The 24,734-nt window shown below is 35.3% G+C and overlaps 1 protein-coding gene across 8 annotated transcripts in view; it reads left to right on the forward strand.

Moving 5' to 3' along the window:
• Positions 1 to 24,734, forward strand: part of Dmd (dystrophin) — a 2,209,767-nt gene that overhangs the window by 119,479 nt on the left and 2,065,554 nt on the right. For 5 of the 8 annotated variants that reach the window (XM_028881806.2, XM_037198922.1, XM_037198923.1 and 2 more), the window contains exon 1: positions 20,016 to 21,009. The exons of 1 other annotated variant lie outside the window; for it this stretch is intronic. In XM_028881806.2, the coding sequence (XP_028737639.1) occupies positions 20,979 to 21,009 (31 nt within the window). In that variant the 5' untranslated portion in view covers positions 20,016 to 20,978. Of the gene's footprint in view, positions 1 to 20,014; positions 21,010 to 24,734 lie in introns of those variants that run through there. 2 more of the 8 variants (XM_037198928.1, XM_037198927.1) reach the window with 1 other exon arrangement.

The raw sequence follows: 24,734 nt of genomic DNA on the forward strand, positions 1-24,734 counted from the left end.
TATTGCTGGGATGAAACACCATGACCAAAAAGCAAATTGGAGAGGAAAGCGTTTGTTCAGCTTACACTTCCACATTGTGAAGGTGTATCCTCAGGGGCAGTTGAAGCCCCAGTATTGAAGGCATCATGCAAAGGAGTTAAAGCCTGGCACCAAGAAGAGAGCCTATGACAGGCTATTAGTGAAAGTGCAGCCCAGTCAGAGCAGAAGACCCCGGTGTTTTGGAGATGCTAGTACCATGGGACAAACACCAAGATCCTCAGCAGCATTGAAGTGGTGCCAGCCAGAGCCTAGAACAGAAGCTATGTGTGCTGTAGAAGGGAGAACCATAGAAGTGACCCAAGCCCTTTGGAGGAATCCAAAAGATCATGAGTGGATCCCAGACATTAGATGGTTAGAATTTGGTTTTGCTTTCATTTGATGGTGACTGTGGCCTGATTTTCTCCTCTTGAAGTAAGAAAGCTGTAGCAAGAGTTTTCCTGGTTCTGCTTGGCCCACGGTCAGGACAAATCTCTCTTACCTGCCAGTCCTGCAGCCGCTCAGACCCAACCAAGTAAACACACAGAGACTTATATTACTTAATATTTCTTATAAACTGTATGGCTATGGCAGGCTTCTTACTAACTGTTCTTATATCTTAAATGAACCCATTTATATTCATCTATAAGTTGCCATGCTCCTCATGGCTTACTGGTACCTTACATGTTGGTACTCATGGTGGTGGCTGCAGCGTGTGTTCCCAGAATTCTCTTCTCTGCTCGTCCCACCTATGTTTCCTGCCTGGCTACTGGCCAATCAGCAAGTTTTATTTATAAGTTTTATTTATACAGAGAGATCCACAGCAGAAAGCATTTTACTGGAGTCCACGGTTAAGAGACTGAATTTTAAAAGATTTTGGATTTTAAACAAGATTGGCTATTTTCAAGGAACTAAAATTTTTATGTATTTGAATTTGTAATGACTGGGACTTTTAAAGCTATTTATTTTTAATGTGAGATTTTAGAATGAATAGAAAAGGAGGGGGTTATGGCTTAATAGTGTGTGTCATGTTGACAAGGGGTCAGTTGTACTGGCTGGTTTTGTGTGTCATCTTGACACAGCTAGATTCATCAGAGAGGAAGAAGCCTCAGTTGAGGAAATGCCTCCATGAGATCCAGCTGTAAGGTCTTTTCTTAATTAGTGATCAATGGGGAAGGTCCAGCCCATGGTGGTGATGTCATCCCTGGGCTAGTAGTCCTTGATTCTGTAAGAAATCAGGCTGAGCAAGCCATGTCAATCAAGCCAGTAAGCAGAATCCCTCCATGATTTCTGCATCAGCTCCTGTCTCTCATGATACCAAGCCTCAGCTGCTATCCCTTAACCCTTAATTCCTTCAAAACCACTACCACCCAGGTGATGCTTACACATTACTAAGTCCAGCTGCCAACAGGAGATGCAGCCTTGGCCACCTCTGGAACACAGATACCCAGGAAACACTTCCCAGAAGATTTCACCTCAGTGAGGCTGATCAAGTATCCCAGCAAAGCAAAGTTCACTTTAATAGTTCTGGTGTCTTGTTAATCACAGCTGATTCTTCAGGCCCAGCTAACCAGAACCATAGGACCTTAATTCAAAATTGCAAATGGCCCCAATAGAGTCTTTAAGCCTTCCTCTGAAATTTCACAAGCCAGGTCTCCATCCTCTGCACTGCTCTCAACATTCTTATCTTCCAAGCTCCCACATAGTTCTTAATACCGAATGGTTCTTCTAGCCCAAAGTTCTAAAGTCCTTTCACAATCCTCTCCAAAATATGGTCATGTTTGTCACAGCAATACTCCACTATGATGGTACCAATATTTCTTAGTTAGAATTTCTATTGCTGTGATGAAACACCATGATGAAGAACCAAGTTCTGGAGGAAAGGGTTTATTCATGTTACACTTCCACATTGCTGTCTATCACCAAAGGAAGTCAGCACAGGAACACAAACAGGGCAGGATCTTGAAGGCAGGAGCTGATGCAGAGGCCATGGAAGGGTGCTGCTTACTGGCTTGCTTTTCATGGCTTGTTCAGCCTACTTTCTTATAGAACCCAGGACCAGCAGCCCAAGGATGACACCACCCACCTTGAGCTGGACTTTCCCCCATTGATCATTAACTGAGAAAATCCTTTATAGCTAGCTGGATCTCATGGAGGCATTCCCTCAACCGAGGCTCCTTCTTCTCTGATGACTTTAGTTTGTGTCAAGTTGACACATAAAACCAGCCAGTATTTCAAAGTACTAAAATATATGTTGTCCAATAAGCACAGGCCTTGAAGTGAATTCAGTATGGTTTCCAGTACTACATCCCATTCACCTGGTTAAAGCTTTGGAGAGAAAATCTAATTTAGATCACAATCCAAGTAAAAGTATCATATTGCCTTGCAAATGATATACTTAAGAAGAGACAAATTTATTCATGCTGAATGTTTTGTCATGGAACAATTTTCATGTAATAGGAATGGATATTCAGTTGGTACTGGCTGATGGGTTAATTTTAAATCAGTTCCAAAACTGATTTAAAATGAATCCATTTTGGTAACTACTATGTTGAGTTTAAAAGAGCTCTACAGGTTAATTATAGATCTCATAATGTGCTCATCTGTATACACATGCTTGCATGCTGGTGTGCACGTTTATGTGGTGAGCTAGTTTTTACTTGTGATTTTAAGTAGAGAAATGAAGTCATTTTAACTGACAATAGAAGTACAATATATATAAAAGTATTACAGAATTTCATTAGTACAAAGGGTTGGGGATATCACAAGACATTTAAAAATGAAAAGATTTGGGCTGGGATATAGCAGAGCACATGCTTAGAAAGCATGAGGCCTTTGGTTTGATCTCCAACACTGAAGAAAGTAAATTTAAAAAGAATAAGATGGTCTTCTATGACTAAACATTCACAGACACTTATTGTCAGTGTTTTGACCAATGAAGAATCTCTTTATTAACCACTGTCCACTGCAGAAAGAAATTTCTCTAAGGTTGGGAGCAGCACAAAAAATATGTACTAACATGAATATTAAGAAGGCAGTTTGACAGCATGCCCATGTTCTAAGCAACCACTACGTACTGCTAGGTAACATGAGCTCCCCACTCATGCTATTTTACCAGGTTCACAGTACTTAACATGAAATTCCTCTGTGCAGCATTCCTCAAATCCAAACATAAAGTGGTTAGTTACACCACAACCACTATGACCACTATTACACCAATGAGCAGATACCAGTACTTTTTTATATAAGTGATATCCAAGTGATATAAACTTGTTCTTACCAGTGGCAGTTTCTCCCAACCTATATCCTATATTTCATATTCTAATCAGAGTCCTTTACACAGCAAAAGCTTAACTACCCATAAAATGTAACTAAAGTTTTCCCTTTTATGGATTGAGCTTTCATATCAAATATAAAATACCTTCACATTCATCAAAAAGATTTTCTTATCTAAGTTTCTATGAGCTATTGAGTGTTCTGATTTAACAATTGACATGATATTTATAAGCCAAAAGGCTAAAATTGAGGCTTGTGTTATTTCCTATTGACTTATTTATTCTACTTTCAGATGCCCGCTTGTTCAAATCACACATGTTGAAAGCCTGGCCGTCGTTTATGGAATTGATTTTTAAAATTTTCCAAAATTCAGTTAGATATATTTTGTTGTTTATGTACCACTGGGCCACAAGTCACACCCTACACTGATCTTACATTAACATAAACACTGAAAAGTTGATAAAAAAATTAATAATAGGTGTAATGATCCCTCCCATTTTGTCAAAATCACCTTATCTGTTGTAGTATTTGTATTTTTCCACATACAATTTAGAATAAGTCTAACGATGTCTATGAAAAATGGTTGTTCTATGTCAATAGAACTTTCATTAAATCTCTAGATGCATTTGAAAAACATTAGCATCTTTACCATATTGGATGTTTCAATGCTGGGGAGATGCTATTAGATATTATTCTTTTATTACTTTCCTCATGTTGTATATTTTAAACAGTGATTTGCATTTAGATTAGAGTTCATTTTTCATATCTATAAAATACCTATAGTAAAGATATTATCACTTAAAACACATATAATAACATAAACAAGGGAGAAATAACAGTACACAAATTGCCACTGTAAAAGAAAATTTTAAATATAAATTACTGTATTTAAATATGTATATGATGTTAAAATAATTTTAAATGATGCAGTTGTAATTGTTTATATAAAGACTGTTGGAGTCCAATAACTTTTTGTGACTGCAAAACACATTTTAATTACACTAAAGTTATGCATCAGTGTATTTTAAAATTATTCTTCTTCAGTCTGCAGTTTACAGTACATGTTGTAAAATGAAGACTGGTCCTTGTCCGTATTCAAATATTAGCCAGTAATCCCTACACCATAAAACTGATGATAAATTCATTAGGACAAACTGGTGTGATAAATTTAACCATGAACAAAGAATGAGTTTTTAAGTAATTGAAAACTCTAACAGCTTTACTTTGTAGGCAAGTGGGGTAGCATCTGGGTTATTTTTCCTTTTTAATTAAACTATTTGACATAATATCAGCATTCACATTAATGCACATTCATATATCATAAGAATATAAAATAAATATATTGTTGCTCGTGTACTTTCAACTTGTTTGAGAACAAGAAAAAAATTGGCTATGTATCTCTTTGTCCCCTCATCATAATGATCGCTGTTTGTAGAAAGATACATTCTGGCAGTGTGTGTGTGTGTGTGTGTGTGTGTGTGTGTGTGTGTGTGTGTGTGTATCAGGGACTAAGGGGGGTCCAGCCCCTCGATAGTCCACTCCCAGGGTCCGGGAAGAATCTACAACCAGCTGATAATTAATCTTTGATGAAAAGAAATGAATCTATGTACACGAAACTCCTTAGTTCATGCACTTTATTATTCTGTGATAGTTCTCTCTCTACACAGCTTCTATTCTGCTCTCATGTCTAGCTCCTTTCTTGCCTGATTTCTCTATATTTATCTACTGTCCCCTCCAGGTTCTATCTTAATTCCTTCATCTAGTTCTGTCCCTTCTAGGTTCTCATCTATCTAGTTCTTTCCCCTATCAGCTCCTCTCCTGTCTCCTTCTCTCTCATATGGCTCTTCCTCATCTTGTCCTTCCCTATCTGGTTCTTCCTCATCTTCCATCTCGTTCCGTTCCTCTAGTCCTCTCTTTTAGCCCTTCAATCTAGTTCTTCCCCATCTCAGTTCATTTCTCTCAAGTTCTTACCCATCTAGTTCTTCCATTCTCTTTTCTCTTCTCCAACCTGTGCCCTGGAAGTCCCAGTATATAAAGGGAGGATCCAAGCTAAATTGTGTAAAGCTATTACTTAACATCCACCTCTCCTAGGTAGTGTCTCCTTGTGCAACTTACCATAAGTCAGGAAGGAGACTTGCATGTGGGCTGTTATCATTGTTAGTCCTCGGAAGTTGGGCGCCCACCTGGGTGGTGTTTCCTGTAGTCCTTGAAAGTGGCTAAAGGAGATAATCTGATTCCAGAGAAAGCCTTTCCTGAGGCTGTTCTCCAAATACCTGGAATGTGTATGTCCAGAGAATGATCAGTCCACACTGTTAGTCCTTCTTAGGGAAAAGTCAATTGGAAAAACTATGAAGGCACACATGATTTTCATAACAGAATACAGCTGATATATAACAAGCCAAGTAACACCAAAAACTCCTTGGAATTTGGCTTCCTCTGGAGAATTCCCTGATCCCTCCAAGTGGTGACTTTGCCATAACCAGCTGAGTTCTTATGATATATTCCTGCGGCCTGCAGCAAGTATGTGTATTTCTTAAGACTTTTACACACTATATTTAGTCAAGTACAATGACAAATGTGCTAGTTTTTAGTATAGTACAGAGGTACAGTTAGAAAAAAAGACATTTGATAAAAAGTATCCAATTCCATACTGTTTATTTTGCCACATTGTAATAAGGTCATTGCACAATCTTGTATTGCATAGAGATACATGAAAACCCCACAACTTTGATGTATTACTGCCACCAAGAATAAAATATATGTAGGTGATGATATTTATGCACACATACATATACCCTCATCTGCACAATTTCAGAAACTATATCCCAAAAAGAAATGCCTCAAATCTTCTCTTTTCTTGACTTCCTACATTATGTCTGGGCCTTCTATTGACCTAAAACAATACAAAGTTAGTCTACAAGGGAGCTAATGAGGTATAATATGTAGGAGTCAATCTCACAGTTATGTAGCAGAACAAAAAAAGCTCTAAATGGCTGAAGCCTTGCAAGCTAAAAAGGAGTGCAGAGAGATATCTAACATTTTGACAGAAAAAAAAATCACCAACACAGAATTCCATTTTTATGCAATTTTTCTTTAAAAGTAAAGGAAGAAGAAATACTTTATCAGACAAACAGACTATAATAGAATCTACTGCTAGTAAACTTGCCTTGCAAGAAATGTCAGAATATCTTCAAAAAGAAAAGATACGGGTCGGACACTTAGAGCTGCACAAATAAAGGAAACAGGCTCATAAAAGCAAGAAAAAGAAAGTCACATGCAAAATAAATTTTCTTCCTTTCATTCAATGTAATAATGACATCAAAATTAAGTAGCAATTCTGTAACTTTCTATTTTCTTTAAAATTTAAAATTTCATTCATATCTTACATTTTATTCTCTCTTCTGGGTTACTGAAAATGGTACCTCTGAATATTTTAAAAAATTCCAAACTTTGTCAAATGAAGCTTTCAGATGGAAACTTACACACTTTACATTTAATCCATCTCTAAGTTAACTATATCTGAAGGGAACTGCATTTGAAGTCAAATGAAGTAAATTCTACGGTTTTAATAACAGCCTACCACTTTCAGGGTTCAGTGGGTGTACTGTTTATAGAGCTTGGTAAAATTGTTTAACAAAAGAATGAATGGTCATTATTTGTGCACTTTCAGTTATTTTAAAACTTTCTACAATTCCACAGGAGGTCTCTCTCTTTCTCTCCACCTCTCATTTGTCTGTCCTTTTCTCCCTTTTTCTTCACAAATCCCCAAGGAAATATGAAAAAAGGAAAATGATGGGGGAATATACTTGTAAACCAGAGGTTCCTTCTACCCCCTCCCTCCCATTCTCTTCCTCTCCCTGTTCTTTTCATCATATTAGAAAACAAGAAGCACATATATCTCATCACCTTTCTGACAAGGATAGAAATAAAACTTAGCCTTTAGATGTCTCCATCCCATACTTGGAAGAATACTTGGAAATCTTTCACATGATCCAATGCTTAAAAAACATGGAGAACTATTAAGTTCCTCAATTCGAGACCCCATGGTATTGGGATCTTCAAATTTTGTCATTTGTTTACTAGGGGAACACACTCAACATTTGCCCCCAAAGCATAATCAAAATGAAATTTTGGCTTCACCACTGGATGGAAACTCGTGATACTTGGATTAAAAGAGTTAAAGCTAAGGGAGCTAAAGTGAGGAAGCTAAAGGCTAAGCTTCATTTTGAAGTTTTCTAACAGGTGAAAAAATTGATGTTTACATTTTAAAGAAACAAATTAAGAAAAGATTGTGATTTGAATACATGAGCTTGAAGCTTCAATAGAAATATCATGAATTACCTAGATTATAATTTTTATTTCCACATTCTTGTACAGTAATATCTTGGTTCAGACTTCTAATAAATGCACATGTGTAATGATTTGTTTTTAATACTGAGCAATAACAAGGTGAAATTTAAAACCCACATTCCTAAAAACCAAAGCCTATTTTCCTAGATTCTAAGCATTTTGTTTAAAAGATATTAAAATTATTATTTGTGATTTTCAGATCTTCCTTAACTAGAAAAGAATTGTAATTTTTGTTATTATATTGTCTTACCTTGGCACAGAAACTTCCTAGCAAAATAATTACACATAAATTTGTCATTGATGTCATGGTGTAGTTCACCTGTGTATTTATTTGTGTATATATAGATTAAATTCCTCTGGCAGAGACAGAAAACTTTGACAAATGGGGTTCACCTAGGCTGCCATCCCTTTGCATAATGAAATTTTTTATTTTTTAAATTAATGATGGCAGATTTAGTTCAAATTTTTACTTTTAAGTAACTGTAATTTTATCTTTCAATGTAATGAATACTATAGAAAGATTGAATGTGCCATCTTACCTATTCACTTCCACAGGTAGCATATCACAAAACTTTAGTATAGCATCACAAACAAGACCATATTAAAGTCAATATGCAAAAATATATTATCATAAGAAACTCACAGTGTTGTTCTTCTATGGACCCACTTGCTTCCTGGCCTCATCTTAATCCTAAGTAACTACTAATCTGATCTCTTCATATAGTTCTATCATTTTTAAAACACCACAGAGATTGCTTTTTATTGTGTGATATTTTAAGATTGATCTTATTCACTTAGCATAATTCTTTATAGATATTTAGGTTGCTGTGTATATCCATTTTGTGTTTAACTATTCACCAATTGATAAGCCTCTAGAATATTTCTAATTTCTGTTTGTTACCTATGCAACTGGGAACACTAATGTAAATTTTCTGTTAGAAAGGTTTCATTTTTTTGGTAACTAACACCTCTAAATGAAATTAGGCTGTGTATGTTGGGTGTATTTTCAAATTTTTACAAAGCAGCTAAACTTTCTCTAGAGTAACTGTACTGTTTTATATTCCCACCAACAATTTTTAAGTGATCATTTTCTGTACATCCTTAACATCATTTGATATCACTATGTTTTTTTAATTTACTCACTGCAATATATACTTAGTTATATCTTATATTCACAACAGCAGTGGAGGAGTGTTCCCCTTGCTCCACATCCTCGACAACATGAGCTGTCATATACGTTATTGACCTTAGCCATTCTGACACGTGTAAGATAGAATCTCAAAGTAGTTTTGCTTTGCATTTCCCTGATGACTAAAGATACTGAACATTTCTTTAAGTATTTCTCAGCCCTTTGAGATTCTTCTAAGGAGAATTCTCTGTTTAAATCTGTACCCCCATTTTAACTGAACTGTTTGGTTTATTGACATCAAGTTATTTGAGTTCTTTATATATTTTGGATATTAGCCCTCTATCAAATGTGGAGGTGGTGAAAACCTTTTCCCATTCTATAAGCTGCCATTGTGTCTGAATAAGATGCATAGTAACTTTTCTACTACTGAATCTTTTCATTTTCATGAGGTTCCATTTATTAATTGTCGACCTTAGTGCCTACACCATTGCTATTTGTGTTCTGCATAGAAAGTGGTCTCCTGTGCTGTATTCTATGCTATTCCCTAATTACTGTCAAGCTCAGCATGTCTGAATTAATGTTGAGGTCTTTTATGCACACTGACTTGAGTTTTGTGCAGAGCAATGAATATGGACCTATTTGAATTCTTATACATTCAGACATCCAGTTAGATGAGCACCATTTGTTGAAGATGCATTCTATTTTCTATCATGTATTTCTGGCTTCTTTACAAAAGATCAGGTATCTATAGGTGTGTAGATTTATGTATGGGCTTTCAATTCAATTCCATTGATCAATGTATCTGTTTTATGCCAATATAATGCAGTTTTTATAACTCTAGCTGCATTGTACTGCCTGAAATTGGGGATGGTGATACCTCCATTAGTTTTTTTTAATTGTATAGGATTGTTTGGTCTATCCTGGGTTTTTGTTTTTCTGTATGAAATTTAGTATTGTTCATTCAAGGTCTGTAAAGAATTGTGTTTGAATTTTGATGGGGATTACACTGAATGTGTAGATTGCTCTTGGTAGGATGGCAATTATTACTATATTATTTCTGCCCATCCATAAGCAAGAGAGGTATTTCTATCTTCTGATATCTTATTCAATTTCTTTCTTCAAAAACTTTAAATTCTTGTCATGTAAGTGTTTCACATGCTTATTTAAGCTTACCTAAAATATTTTATATAGTTTGTGGCTATTGTGATGGGTGTTGTTTCCATGATTTCTTTCTTAGTCCGTTTGTCATTTGTATAAAGGAGGGTTACTGATTTTTTTTTTTTTTTTTTTTTTTTTTTTTTAGTTAATCTTGTATCCAGCCACTTCGCTGAAGGTGTTTTAACAGCTATAGGAGTTTTGTGGTAGAATTCTTTGGATTACTTATGTATACCATTATATCATCTGCAAATAATGATATTTTGACTTCTTCCTTTCTGATTTGTATCTCCTTCGGTTGTCTTGCTATTGTAGCTAAAACTTCAAGTAATGTATTGAATAGATATGAAGAGATTGGGCAACCTTGTCTTGTTTCTGATGTTTGTAAATTTGCTTTGATTTTCTCTCCATTTAATTTGATATTGGCTATAGGCTTGCTTTAAATTGCTTTTATTATGTTTAGCTATGTCCCTTGTATCCTTAATCTCTCCAATGCTTTTATCATGAAGTGGTGTTGGATTTTGCCAAAGGCTTTTTCAGCATTTAGTGAACTGATCATGTATTTTTATTTGTTTTGTTTTGTTTTCATTTAGTTTGTTTATATGGTGTATTATATTGGATGATTTTCCTATGTTAAAAAACCAGCCCTGCATCTCAGGGATGAAGCCTACTTGGTCATGGTGGATGATCTTTTTCATGTGTTCTTGGATTCAGTTTATGAGTATTTTATTGAGTATTTTTGCATCTTTGTTCATGAGGAGGATGGGTCTGTAATTCTCTTTCTTTGTTAAACCTTTGTGTGGTTGGGTAATTCTGCTCTAAAACTGTCTGCCTCTGGGCTTTTTCTGGTTGGGAGACTTTTAAGGACTGCTTGTTTTTCCTTAGGTTTTATAAGTTTATTTAAGTTGTTTATCTGATCTTGATTTAAATTTGATAAGTAATATCTATTGATAAAATTATCCATTTCATTTAGATTTTCCAATTTTGTGGAGCACAGGTTTTTTGAAGTATGACCTAGTGATTCTTTGGATTTCCTCTGTGTCTTTTATGTCCCCATTTTCATTTCTGGTTTTCTTATTTGAATATTTTCTCTCCATCTTTTAATTAATTTGGATAAGAGTTTGTCTATCTTGTTCATTCTCACAAAGAACCAATTCTTTGTTTCATTAATTCTTTGTATTGTTCTGTTTCTTTCTATTTTATTGATTTCAACCTTTAGTTTGATCATTTCCTGTTGTCTACTTCTCTTTGGTGTGTTTTCTTCTTTTTGTTCTAGAGCTTTCATGTGTGATGTTAAGTTGCTTGTATGAGATCTCCCTAGGTGCTTTTTTTAATGTAGATGCTTAGTGCTATGAACTTTCCTCTTAGTACTATTTCATTGTGTCCCATAAGTTTGTGTATGTTCCACGTTTGTTTTCATTGAATTATAGGAAGTTTGTAATTTCTTTCTTTATTTCTGTCTTGACCCAGTAGTCATTCAGTAGAGAGTTGTTCAGTTTCCATGAATTTGTAAGTGTTCTGCTTTTGTTGTTGTTGAAATCCAGCTTTAATCCATGGTGGTCTGATAGGAGGTAGGGGATTATTTAGATTTTATTCTACCTGTTGAGACTTGCTTTGTGATGCAGTATGTAATCAGTTTTGAAGAAAATACTGTGGGGTACTGAGAAGGTATTTTCTTTTGTGTTTGGGTGAAATATTCTGTAAGTATCTGTTAGGTTCATTAGGTTTATAACATCTGTGAGCTCCTTTTTTTTCTGTTTAGTTTTTGGTTGGATGACCTATTAATTGTAAAGGGCTTGGGTTTCAACTCTCCCACTATTTATATGTGAGGGTAGATTGTGTTTTAAGTTTTAGTAGTGTTTCTTTTATGAACATGGGTGCCATTGCAGTAGGAGCATAGATGTTAAGAACTGCAATGTCATCTGGGTGGGATTTTCCCTTTGATGAGTATGAAATCCTCTTCTCCACCTTTTTTGAATAACTTTAGCTTGGAGTCTAGTTTGTTAGATATTAGAATGGCTACACCAGCTTGCTTCCTAGGTCTATCTGCTTGGATAAGTTTTTCTAACTCTTTACCCTTTGGTAATATCTATCTTTGATGTTGCAGCCTGTTTCTTATGTGCAGCAGAAGGATGAATCGTTTTTTTTTCATATCTATTCTGTTAGTTGATATCTTTTGATTGGTGAGTTGAATCGATTGATATTGAGAGATATCAATGAACAATGGTTGTTAATTCCTGTTATTTTATTGTGTGTGTGGTGCTTGTAGGAGTGTGTGTTTGGTTCCCTACTTTTGGTGTTACTGGTGTGAGATTATGACCTGTGTTTTCATGGGTATAGTGAACCTTCTTGGGTTGGATTTTTCCTTCTAGTATCTTCTGTATGCCTTGATTTACAGATAGATATTATTTAAATTTGACTTTATCATGTGATATTTTGTTTTCTCTATCTCTGGTGATTGAAATTTTGCCAGGTATAGTAGTCTTGGCTGGCATCTATGGTCTTTTAGAGTCCGCAGTACATCTCTCTGGCCCTTCTGGTTTTTAGAGTCTCCATTGAGACTTTATGAATCTAATAAGTATGTACAGGATCTATACACTGTAAAGTAAAATTTTAGATTAAGTAAAGATATAAGTCAACAGAGGTAAGTACTATGTTCATGGAATCAGAAAATATAAGACAATTAACTGGCTGATTCTTACATAGACTGCTCTACAGTTTTAATGCAGTTGTTTTCCAAAAAATAGTGGTTTTTGTTCATATGGGTAGCACCAAACTACTTGCATTTTATTTTGGGAATTTTTCTGGCTTTTTAGTACCTATAAAATAGCCCTCTAAGCCAACATATTTCCCATTAAGTTTCTTTAAAAGCAGACTGATTTTCCTTTTAATTTTGATATTATAATATAATTATATCATTTCTTCTTTCCTTTTCTTTGCTACAACCTCCCATATACTCTTCTTTTCTCTCTTCCAAATTCATACCCCAAAAGGAAACTATTTTTAAACATCTAAAAATATATATACCCTCCTAACATATGTAACATGTCAATAGATATAGATAACTGTGAAAGGGGGAAAATGGCATGGAATGAATTTTTTCCAGATCACTAAATTTGTAAATTTTATCTAACAATTTTGACTATCTCAACTGTTTTTCTTTAATTATTTTTTCAATGAAGCTATATTAATTACAGTGCTTAAATTTATGCTCAGTGTTTTAATAAGTTCAAAGATGTGTCTGTCCTTGAATGTCAACATAAAACAATATATTTAGGATTTATAATTAAAAAATTCAATGTTCAAATCCTTGTTCACTTTTATATTTACCACACTCAGTTTTACCAACTAATACACCATTTTAGCATACAAAGATTACCATTTAATAATGGCATAGAGGCAAAGATGAATCTTCATTTTACAATATGTATCAAAAAACTATATCATAAAATAGTCATTTTAAAATATATAAATCAGTCCATTCAATGTACAAATATATGCATTACTTTATTGAAAAGTGATCTGTGTGATGTTTTCATATGTAAGCAATTATAATCTTTTTTCTTTTATTGAAAATAGATTTTTTCATACAATGTATTCTGATTATGTTTTCCCCTCCCTTTACTCCTCCCAGCTTCTCCTCCCCTCCCCTCCTATCTGGATCCACTCCCTTTCTATCTTTCCTTAGAAAACAAACAGATATTCATGATTAATAATAGAATAAGGTAGAATATACTAAAATAAAACAAAATCAAACAAATGATAATAGGACAAAATAAAGAAACAGAAGGAAAAGATCCCAAGAAACATTTAAATGCAGAGATCCACTTGTTCACATTCAGGAACCCTATAAAAACACAAAAGCTAAAACCTTAAAGCCATATTGTATATGCAAAGTACCTATACCATAAAATAAATAAATATAAATAAATCTTTCAAAAAGAAAGAAAGAGCTCTTACATGATCTTATGAGTTAAGGAATCACCAAAGATGCCATTGAGTTCTTTTTCTGTTAGCCATCTATTGCTGGGCATTCAGCCTATCCTTAAGAGTAACTTATTTCCCAAGTGATTATCAATTAGTGATCCTTTCTAGGTTAGGGATAGAATTATACGTCTAATTTATTTTTTCAGCTCTAGGATTTATTTCAGCTCTAGGATTACAGTCCCTGTGCATGCTGCCTTGGTCTCTGTGAGTTTATATATTTATATATTTTATATATTTTTCAATGCTCTTTTCTTAGAGGGTCTTGTTTCCTTGGTGTCCTTCCCTCCCCGCTGGCTGTTATATTCTTTTGCCTCCTCTTTACACAGATTTCTCTGATACCTGAGAGGTGGGTTTTAATGGACATATCCCATTTAGGGCTGAGTGTTTCAAGGTTTCTCACTTTCTACATATTGTCTGGTTGTGAGTCTCTTTGTTCCCATCTCTTGCATGATGAAGCTTCACAGTTTCTCTGTTGATGGCTGAACAAGGCACTTAGCTATGAGTATAGCAGAATGTCATTAAGGATCATTTTATTACTACACTCCTCAGAAGAGTAGTATTCAGTTTCACCTTAGGTTCCTAGGCTATCTACTCTAAGATTCTCCATCACCTGAGCAGTATTGGGTATGGGTTCCATCTCATGGAGTGTGCCTTAAATCAAATCAGGTATTTGTTGGTTATTCCCACAAGCTTTGTGCCACCCTTACCTAAGCATATGTTGCAGGCAGGGCACCATTGAAGAACAAAGGGTTTGTGGATGGGTTGGTGTTTATGTTTCTCCTTTGGTAGCATGCAGAATACCTTCCTGTACCAAAGATGGTAGCATATATGCTGTAAAGGTTCTCTATAGGCATCAGCTCGGCTTCTCCATATTCAGTGAGTTGTAAAGGTTATGTCTTCAGTAATAGGACTTCATCATCAGTTTGGGGAGAGCAACCTGTAGCTTTGGCAACAGTGTATATTGTCTGAGTGTTCCAATGTAATCCTTGTGGTCAACATCTCAATTATATGTAACCCATTCCAGGTATTGGAAGCTTCATTTAGAGACAAGAAATGTTTGGTTGGGGCTCAGCTCTGTTTTCCCCATTATTTGGTGATTTTACTTAGAATGCCTTCATTTACATATATATTTTAAGAAGCTTCTAACTGTATTATGTTTCTGCACTACCACTCATATGGCCTCTAATTTTAGCCATCTCTTCCTGTATTTTCTCCCTCCTCTTCTGTCTCCCTCTCCCTCCTTCCTTGATCCCCTAAATCTAGTGCCCACACCCATCCATCCATAATTGTCTATTCTATTTCCCCTTCCTAGTGAGATCTATTCATTTGGCCTGGTCTCATACTCTATACCTAACCTCTGTGCTTGAATTATAGTCTTAACATTATTTTAATGCATCTGACTAAGGGCTGATCTCCAAAATATATAAAGAACTCAAGAAATTAGGCATCAAAATATCTAACAATCCAATTTAAAAATGGGCTACAGAGCTAAACAGAGAATTATCAACAGAATAATCTCAAATGACTGAAAGACATTTAAGGAATTGCTCAACATCCTTAGTCTATCAGGGAAATGAAAATCAAAATGATTCTGAGATATCATCTTACATCTGTCAGAATGGCTAAGATAAAAAACACTGTAGACAGCTTATATATTGGAAAGGATGTGGAGCAAGGGGAACACTCCTCCACTGTTGGTGGGAATGCAAACTTGTACAGCCACTTTGGAAATCAGTATGGTGGTTTCTCAGAAAATTGGGAATCAATCTTCCTCAAGACCCAGCTATACCACTCTTGGGCATATACCCTAGAATTTCACAATCAAACCACAAGAACATATGCTCAACTATGTTCATAGCAGAATTTTTCATAATAGCCAGAACCTGGAAACAACCTAGATGCCCCTCAACTGAAGAATGGGTTAAGAAAATGTGGCACATATACACAATGGAGTACTACTCAGCAGAGAAAAACATTGATATCATGAGGTTTGCAGGCAAATGGATGGAACTAGAAAATATCATCCTGAGTGAGGTAACCCAGGTTCAGAAGGACAAAGATGGTATGTACTCACTCATAAGTGGGTAATAGATGTAAAGCAAAAGATAACCAGACTGCAACCCATAGTTCCAGGGAGACTAGCTAGCAGGGAGGACCCTAGGAAGGATTCATGTATCGCACAGTGAAGGAGAAATAGGTGAGATCTCCATAAGCAAACTGGGGGTGGAGGGTGGGGGTAACAGAGAGTAAGGGTTGGGGGGTGAGAACATAGGGGAATGGGAGGTTTGAGCTGGAACAGGGATAGAGTGAAAGAGCAAGCAAAGAGATACTGTGATAAATGAAGACATTATGGGATTAGGTAGGAACACAGTGCTAAAGAAGTTCCCAGGAATCCATAAGGATGACCCTACCTTAGACTACTGGCAATAGTGGAGAGGGTGCCTGAACTGGCCTGCTCCGGTGATCAGATGGCTGAATATCCTAACTGTCATCTTAAAGCCCTCATCCAGTGACTGATGGAAGCAGATGCAGAGATGCATGGCCAGGCACCAGGGTGAACTCCAGAAGTCCAATAGATGAGAGAGAGGAGGGATTCTATGAGCAAGGGACTTCAGGATCATGATGGGAAAATGTACAGAGACAGCCAGCCAAACTAGTGGAAACTCATAAACTGTGGATCAATGGCTAAGTCCATGATACTTACTGGACTGGGCCCTGTGGATAGGGTGAGACAGTTGTTTAGCTTGAACTGTATAGGGGGCCCCCAGGCAGTCGGATTGAGGCCTGTCCCTGGTGCATGAGCTGGCTTTTTGGAGCCCGGCGCCTACGATGAGACATTTTCTGCAGCCTTGGTGCAGGGAAGAGGAGCCTGGACCTGTCTCAACTGAATGTACCAGGCGCTGCTGACTCCCAATGGGAGACCTTGCCTTGGTGGAGGTAGAAATGGGGGTGGGTTGGGGGGGTAAAGGGGCAGGAGGAGGGAGGAGAGGGGAATCTATGATTGATATGTAAAATGAATTAAAAATCTCTTAATAATAAAAAAAAGATTATTTTAATGACATATAAATTTGACCCATGTTTTATTATATGCATTCTGGATCTCTGTTTTTCAAAATGCTGGCTTTAGAATCTCTATTCTTTTTTGTAAATTTTTTAAGAAATTATTTTATTCATTTCACATACCAACCACAGATCTCCCTCTCATCCCTCCTCCTACCTCCCACCCCACCTCCTGCTCCTGACCCCTCCCCCATCTCCTCCTCCAAAAGGGTAAGGTCTCCTATGGGGAGTCAGCAAAGTCTGATTCATTCAACTGAGGCAGAACCAAGCCCCTCCCTTCTGCATCAAGGTTGAGCAATGCATCCCATCACAGGTAATGGTCTCCACAAAGCAAGTTCATGCACCAGGGATAGATCCTGATCCCACTGCCAGGGGCCCCTCAAACAGACCAAGCTAGAGAACTGTCTTCTGTATGCAGAGGGTCTAGTCTGGTCCCATCCAGAGAACCTCTATTCTTTACTATTTCTTTACGTAGACACATGTATGACAGATAAACTGAGAATCCTAATCCACAAATCTAAAATCAGAAACTCTAAAATGGATAAAACATTCTGTGCACCAATAAGACACTAGAAATGGAAAATTCCATACTTGACTTCAACTGTTTTCCTAGATCTACACCTACAGAAATATTTCCAACTGTTTTGACTAGCTTACAAAAACAAGTCAATGGAGGAATGATAATCTTTTCAACATGTGATTGTAGAGCAATTAGACTAGTATAAGAAAAAATGCATGCCTTCAACCTAAACCCCACCCATATACAAAAAATCAAAGTGAATCATAGATCTAATGCAAATAGAAAATTTTTAAATATTCAAAAAATGAAGAAAACTTTTGTGATGCAGGGAATAGTCAATAGTTATTAGTTAATATACTTAAAATATTCTCCATAAAAGAAAATATTCAATAAACCAGATGTTAGAAAAATATATACCTTTTCCTTAATAAATACCTTTATAAGACTAAGAAAACAGAAACTACAGAATGTATATTTCAATCACATGCCTGACAAAGTACTCACATCTAGAAAACATGAGTTCTTATATCCTAACAGTAAAATAAACAAATGACAACCCCCAGGTACCCAATTAAAAATGGACAAAAGCTATGTATAGACACTTCTTTGAAGTGTTTATTCAGAAGGAAGGGAAATGATGAACTGCTAATTAATGTGAAGTTTTACTTAAGGAATTTGAATAAATTGTAGAGCTCTACTGTGAGATTCTATCAAAAGTCAATAAGCCCATAGTGCACATTTAAAAGTTTTAAGAGTTTTAACCTTAGATCTAATAGTAAATGTTTTTATCCCAATGACATACAGTTTTAAAAGGGAAGTTGAATAAATTGTAGAACTCTACCGTGAGATTCTGCAGCAAAAGTCAATAAGCCCATAGTGTACATTTAATGTTTAAAGAGTTTTAATCTTGATCTAATATTAAATGTTTTTATTCCAATGAAATACAGTTTTAAAAGGGTACATGGAAAGCTATTTGATGCCATTATGCATTAGAGAATATGAAATTGAGATTGTCATGATATTCTCCTACACCTTAGGCTAGGCAGGAAGTATAGGCGGGACTAACAGAGAGGAGAAAAGAAAGAACAGGAAGGCAGATGGAGTCACTGCCAGCCGCCACCATGACAAGCACAATGTAAAGATGCCGGTAAGCCACAAGCCACATGGCAAGGTATAGATTTATGGAAATAGATGAATTTAAGTTATAAGAACAGTTAGCAAGAAGCCTGCCACGGCCATACAGTTTGTAAACAATATAAGTCTCTGTGTTTACTTAGTTGGGTCTGAGTGGCTGTGGGACTGGCGGGTGACAAAGATTTGTCCTGACTGTGGACAAGGCAGGAAAACTCTAGCTACACTTAGGAATAAAAAAAATCAGAATCGGAGAATATCAGATACTGGCAATTGATGTCTGTAGTGAGTAGCCATTCCACCTTTGATCTGGATGTTCCAATCCCCATTGAGGCCAAGGGAGGACCCTGGAGACCTGAGATCGAGATGGGCCAGCTCTCTCTCTGTTCCTAGACCCTAGATGGTGGAGGTTGACTGACTAGAGCTCTAGAGAACACCGCTGGACTGCTACACATCTTCCCCAGTCCCTGCAGCCTACCTATCCCTTCATTTGTAAGTTACTCACTAAATAAATCTTCCTTTTAACTACGTGGAGTGGCCTTAATAATTTCGCCAATAGATGTCCCAATTCTGAGTGAAAAAAAGGCAATATCAAAAGATCACAAAGTGAATGATTACATTTCTATAACATTCTTAAAATGGCAAAGTTCAAAAGGTAGAGGACAAATTAGTTGGTGGCAGGCTTTAAGAGTGACTGGGGTGGGTAAGTGGTATGAATATAAAGAAGTATTATGAGGAAAGTCTTAGCAATGACGGAATAATGCTGTATCATGATTAATAAAACAAATGAAGTACATGTACATAGTCAAGTTTCAATGCATTACAAAGAAGAATGAAATCATGACATTTAGAGAAAATTGGGCCAAAATGGAAATCATTGTGCTAAACAAAATGAGCAAGACTCAAAAGGAAATTTGTGGCATGTTTTCTTGCTTGTAAATCTAAATTTGTGTATGTGTATGGGAAGAGAGGAAGAGATCTCAAGGAAAGGAACACAGGTAAAAACATGAGATGTGAAGACAGAAGAGACCATTCTGGAGTTAAAGGAAGGGATAGCACACATGTAACACACATTTTACGTCTCACTCTAATAGTATTATTTAATTTGCAAAAGTTGTACTTTTGAGTACAACTACTGAAACACTGAAACAACTCAAGGAAAATAATTATAATTATAAAACAAATGTCCTTCTCAAAGTATGTTATCAAAATGATTTGAAAACATTGAGCTCACCTGATGCATAAATAATAAAGAGGAATATAAATGCTTCTGTTGACAAAGAATGATTTACAAAATGTTGGATGACATATTACAACTCTGTATATTTAATATTATATAGTCTTTTGTTGAACCATTGAGTCATCATTAGTTCAATATTTCAGAGAATAGATTTAATAATTATTACAACAGAATTTGAAGAAAATAAATTTCTGGTAAAGAAGACTTATCATAACTAACACCTGAAATTTAGCATTTTGGGAAGGATTCTCCATTCCATTGTAAGAGTGTTCTTTATTTTAGAAGAAAACATGTCCCCTGAGACCTACTCACATTCTGCCTTCAGAACTCAGCTGTTCCATTCTGCTGCTGCTTCTCTTGTTCAGAGTGTTGGCATCATCAATACATGATTTTGATTGGATCCCAAGTGTAAGAGTTAATTTTGGTAAACATCAAACAGATTACAAATAAATAAATTATTCTAGGCAGTTTTTGTTGTCCAGAAGAGTGACATTTCGGGTGTGTTGAGAAGGGAGCAAAAAGAAAGGCATTTAAAAGTTAATTTTCGATCAGGATTTTCTGTTTTGTTGTTTTGGAAATTAACATAAAAGTTACAGAAAATATTGTGACAACTTTGTCCTGATGAGTTTTTATGTCTAGGGGACTTTGAGAGCAAGACTGTGTCCCTTGTGCTATTCTCGTTTGGATGTGAATCAGAACACAGTTGAACATTATTTGAATTCACAGAGCTTGCCTTGCTGGAAGCACAGCCTTATATGTAGTGTCCATGGGCAGTCCTATTATGGGAAAGCAACTTGAGAGAAAAGGCGGGTCACTTGCTTGTGCGCAGGTCCTGGAATTTGAAATATCCAGAGGCCTCTACAGAATCCTGGCATCAGTTACTATGTTGACTCACTCTGTGTTGGACTTACTCACTTTCCCTCTACAGGACTCAGCTCTTGAAGGCAATAGCCTTTATAGAAAAAACGAATAAGAAAACTCAAAGTACTATTTTTTTTCAAGGCTGCTGAAGTTTATTGGCTTCTCATCGTACCTAAGCCTACTGGAGCAATAAAACTGAGAGAAACTTTTACCCAGATTTTTATCCCTGCCTTGATATACACTTTTTCTTCCAAATGCTTTGGTGGGAAGAAGTTGAAGACTGTTGTAAGTACAAAGTGACTAAAAATATCTTAACTGTGGCATGACTTTCAGCTTGTGACAAGCTCACTGAGTAGGCAGATTGATTTAAACTTATTACAGTAGCTTATGAAGAAGCATAAATTTTGTCTTCTATGTACTTTTTATCCATATTCAAGCATATGTGTTTCACACTGTAAAATCTTTTCAGTAGATATGAGGAAGACTTGTGGGGGTTTTGTTAATGCTGTTTGCTTGCACTTTGTAGTAAAATAAACACACCAATCTTGTTTAGGAAACCTCTAATAATAATATATGCATAGCATGCTTTGAGTGTATGGAACAGACCGTTTTGAATACTGTGAATAATTTACATATCTGTTTTTATTATGATTGACATTCACCATAATGATTTTGTAGATAGTTGTGAACTGACCTTTATTCTTAGTGAACTGATTCTCTATAAGAATAGCAGAAGCCTAAAGTTTAGAAAGGTTTTATATGACATAGCATAGGAGAAATTAACAAAAATATGTTGTCTTTGGCAGATGACAAGTGTAAAAGTGTTCATAAAGATTGGAATTCTATGTTTTAAAATTATATTTCATATTTTAAATATTATATTCTCTGTCATATCATGATTCTTATTCAAATAATAATACAATTTGTGCTGGAAAATTATCAGGTAGTCAGTCTCTTGTTCTGAAAACAAAATAAAAATCTGGAAGACTTGTAATCCTATTTTGTAGTAAGTCACTTGATGATTCATGTCTACTGTGACCTAGCATGTCAGTAAAAATTTTAGATCAGACTTTTATTTAAAAATGCCCCCATTTGTTTTTAAAACATCAGCTATGACTAGTAAATTTAAAAAATGACTCTAACACAACAACAAAAATAACATATAAAAATAATCCATGATGAGGCCATGGTGTCCCAAAGATATGGATGAAGGTTATCATTTTCTCCCTATTTTTGACTTGTGGACTCTAGTCATTCTAAAATAGTTATGATGACAATGCTCATATTTAAGTATGAAAATAGAAACCTTTATAAACAGGTAAAGATTCACAAATTCTAGAAAAACAGTCAAGCATATACTCAAAAACATTGTAGAAATTGAGATTGTACATGTATTGATTTGTAATAGATGGGTAGACATTTCAGAGCAAAACGCTTGTTTCCATTGTTGCCTTCAGACATTTATTTTGTATCAATGTTATCTCTTAAAGGAAAAGATACTCTGTTTACTGTCAATGCAAAATACTTGCAGCACTTACATATATTCTTTGTAACACACACACACACATACACAAATGTATGCACATTTTAATTTTCTATTTCTGTGTCTTTTATAGCAACTTAGAAATATCATTGAGATAATTCATTGGTAATAGTTAAGTCTTCAAAACCCAAACCACAATCCAGTGTCCAGAGAACATTTGAAAGACTATCAAAAATGCAATTCTGAAATGAAGAGTAGAAAGCTTATACTTTGCTTTGGCATAGAGAGTCTACTGGGTTTTTAAATACTTAGGGTTTGAAGAAAGCTTTTTATCATAGAGTATTTCCAAACCATGAAATAATGCTTGTGAAATATAACAATGTTTAATGAAAAATAACATTGTAGGGGTTATAGTGCACAAAAACTTTTGCTGTTTTAATAGTGAACTACTAGTTGGGTATTTTGACATTTGAATCTTGTTTTTCAATCTGCCTTAGACTAAAAAACTTTGAAAATATTTTTAGTTGGGGTTTTGATCTTGAAACATTAATGTTTAAAAGAAAAGATTGTGGTGTTAAAACAAGAATTGGCTTTTAAAATTACATATGTAATTTTGTATATTTCTCAAATAATTCATTGCAAATAAACATTAAGGTTTTTTAAATGGCACAATTTGTCTTGTAGTCTAACAAAGTTATCTTTTAGAATTTCAGTTGCAAGATCTCTCAAGGGCATGTTAACTGAAAGAAGAGAATCCTTTTTAAATTGATGATATACTTTCTAATTTAATAAGAGGCTTTTGCTGTCTCTTCTATATAATATCATTATGGAAAATACAATATATCATGTTATGTAGATGTTATTCTTTTATTTTAAAATGTCTATGGAACATTATGTTGACATTTAAGTTATTTAAGGAAAAAGATGTTGGTTGACTTTATTGAAGCTAGCCAGTATTAAAACAAAAAGGCACAGAATTACAGCTTTACCTTTCCTGTAGATTAAGGTTTTGGACATGCAAAGTATCATTTATTTTTGAATGTATTATTTAATAGTATTTTTAAATTGGGATCCAAAGGCTTCCTCGTAGTGTTTCCATAGTACATAGTTTGAACACTCCTCCCCACCGCTGCTTCTCCTCCATCTTTTCGCTTCCCTTCCTCCTTGCTCCCTTCTCCCATCTGAAATCCTTATTGCTTGGGAAATAGGCTTCCAAGTTCTTAACTATTTGTGTAGATTAACAAAAGAAATTGAAATCATCACTCTCTTAGAAATCACAAGTGTCTCCTTCTTCTTCTTCTTCTTCTTCTTCTTCTTCTTCTTCTTCTTCTTCTTCTTCTTCTTCTTCCTCTTCCTCTTCCTCTTCCTCTTCCTCTTCTTCTGATCTATGTTATCTCTGGCATATCTTTTATCATATAGCCTTAACTGAGAGTAGAAGGAAATGATTTAACAAAAAACTCTCATTTTCCTTTCAACTTCTATTAGACTTTCCTGCCTTATTAGGCATGACTTACCATATTTTCATCAATGATTACTTCGTTACAAATTCAAGAAAAATAGTGTTTGCATGTGAAAGAATATTTTTGTATATCTCAAAAACATGGGTACTTAAATGACAAAGTACAATGAATGAGTCTCTTTTAGGAAACTTAGGAGACTGGTTGAATTTAATTATATCTAATTGTTTCTCAAAAGTAATTTTCTTTTGTAATTTAATTTCTATTTGAATCACATATCTATTATAAGGAATTTTAAAATAACTAATCAATATCCTTGGCCAGAAGATAATATGAACCATGAAGGCAAGAGCAAATTCAGGATTCATGTGGCCTAAGATTACAAATCTGGGAGAGCTCTTTCAAAAAACTTAACATGAAATGATTAACATAGAAGTAAGAGCCTTGGCAATAGTCCATATAAATGAAGCTTCAATAATTTCATTGGGCATCACTTCTAGCTAGAGAGATCTGTTGGGATTGTATCTTTTCACAACTAAATGTTAAAACAAACTGATATTAGTTATATTTCAATAAATCATAAATTATTTCACAAAGACTTCCTTTTATATAATGTAGATTAGAGAGCTAAAAGAATTTATAGAAGAAGGAATTTGACATTTCTGTCTTTTATTCTGAAAAGATGCATTTATTAAAATGATGTCCAGCTCAGTTAACAGAGGGGATGCAGTTATTTCATAAATACACGGTATGCCATTTGAAGGGTATCCAAACTACGAGGAGGAGGAATAAAGACGACCTTGGCTTATTTTTATACAGTAGAGATTTTGATTGGATTCAGAGAGAGGCAGTGCTTTTCTATCTCACAAAGACCTGCTTTAGTCCTCAGAGGTTTGTGTTCTGTTAGCAAAGTAATCAATTTGTCCATATTAGAAAATTTTGTCGGGAAAGTCACAAGCTCGAATATGGGAAATAACTCCTTTTTTTTTTTTCTGTTCAATGCAACCACATTTGTTAGCCGAGTATCATTAAAATATATCCCTTTGTGGATCAGGCTCCATGCAGCATAG

The sequence above is a fragment of the Peromyscus leucopus genome, chromosome X (genome assembly GCF_004664715.2).
Source record: "Peromyscus leucopus breed LL Stock chromosome X, UCI_PerLeu_2.1, whole genome shotgun sequence".
Classification (NCBI taxonomy): domain Eukaryota; kingdom Metazoa; phylum Chordata; class Mammalia; order Rodentia; family Cricetidae; genus Peromyscus; species Peromyscus leucopus.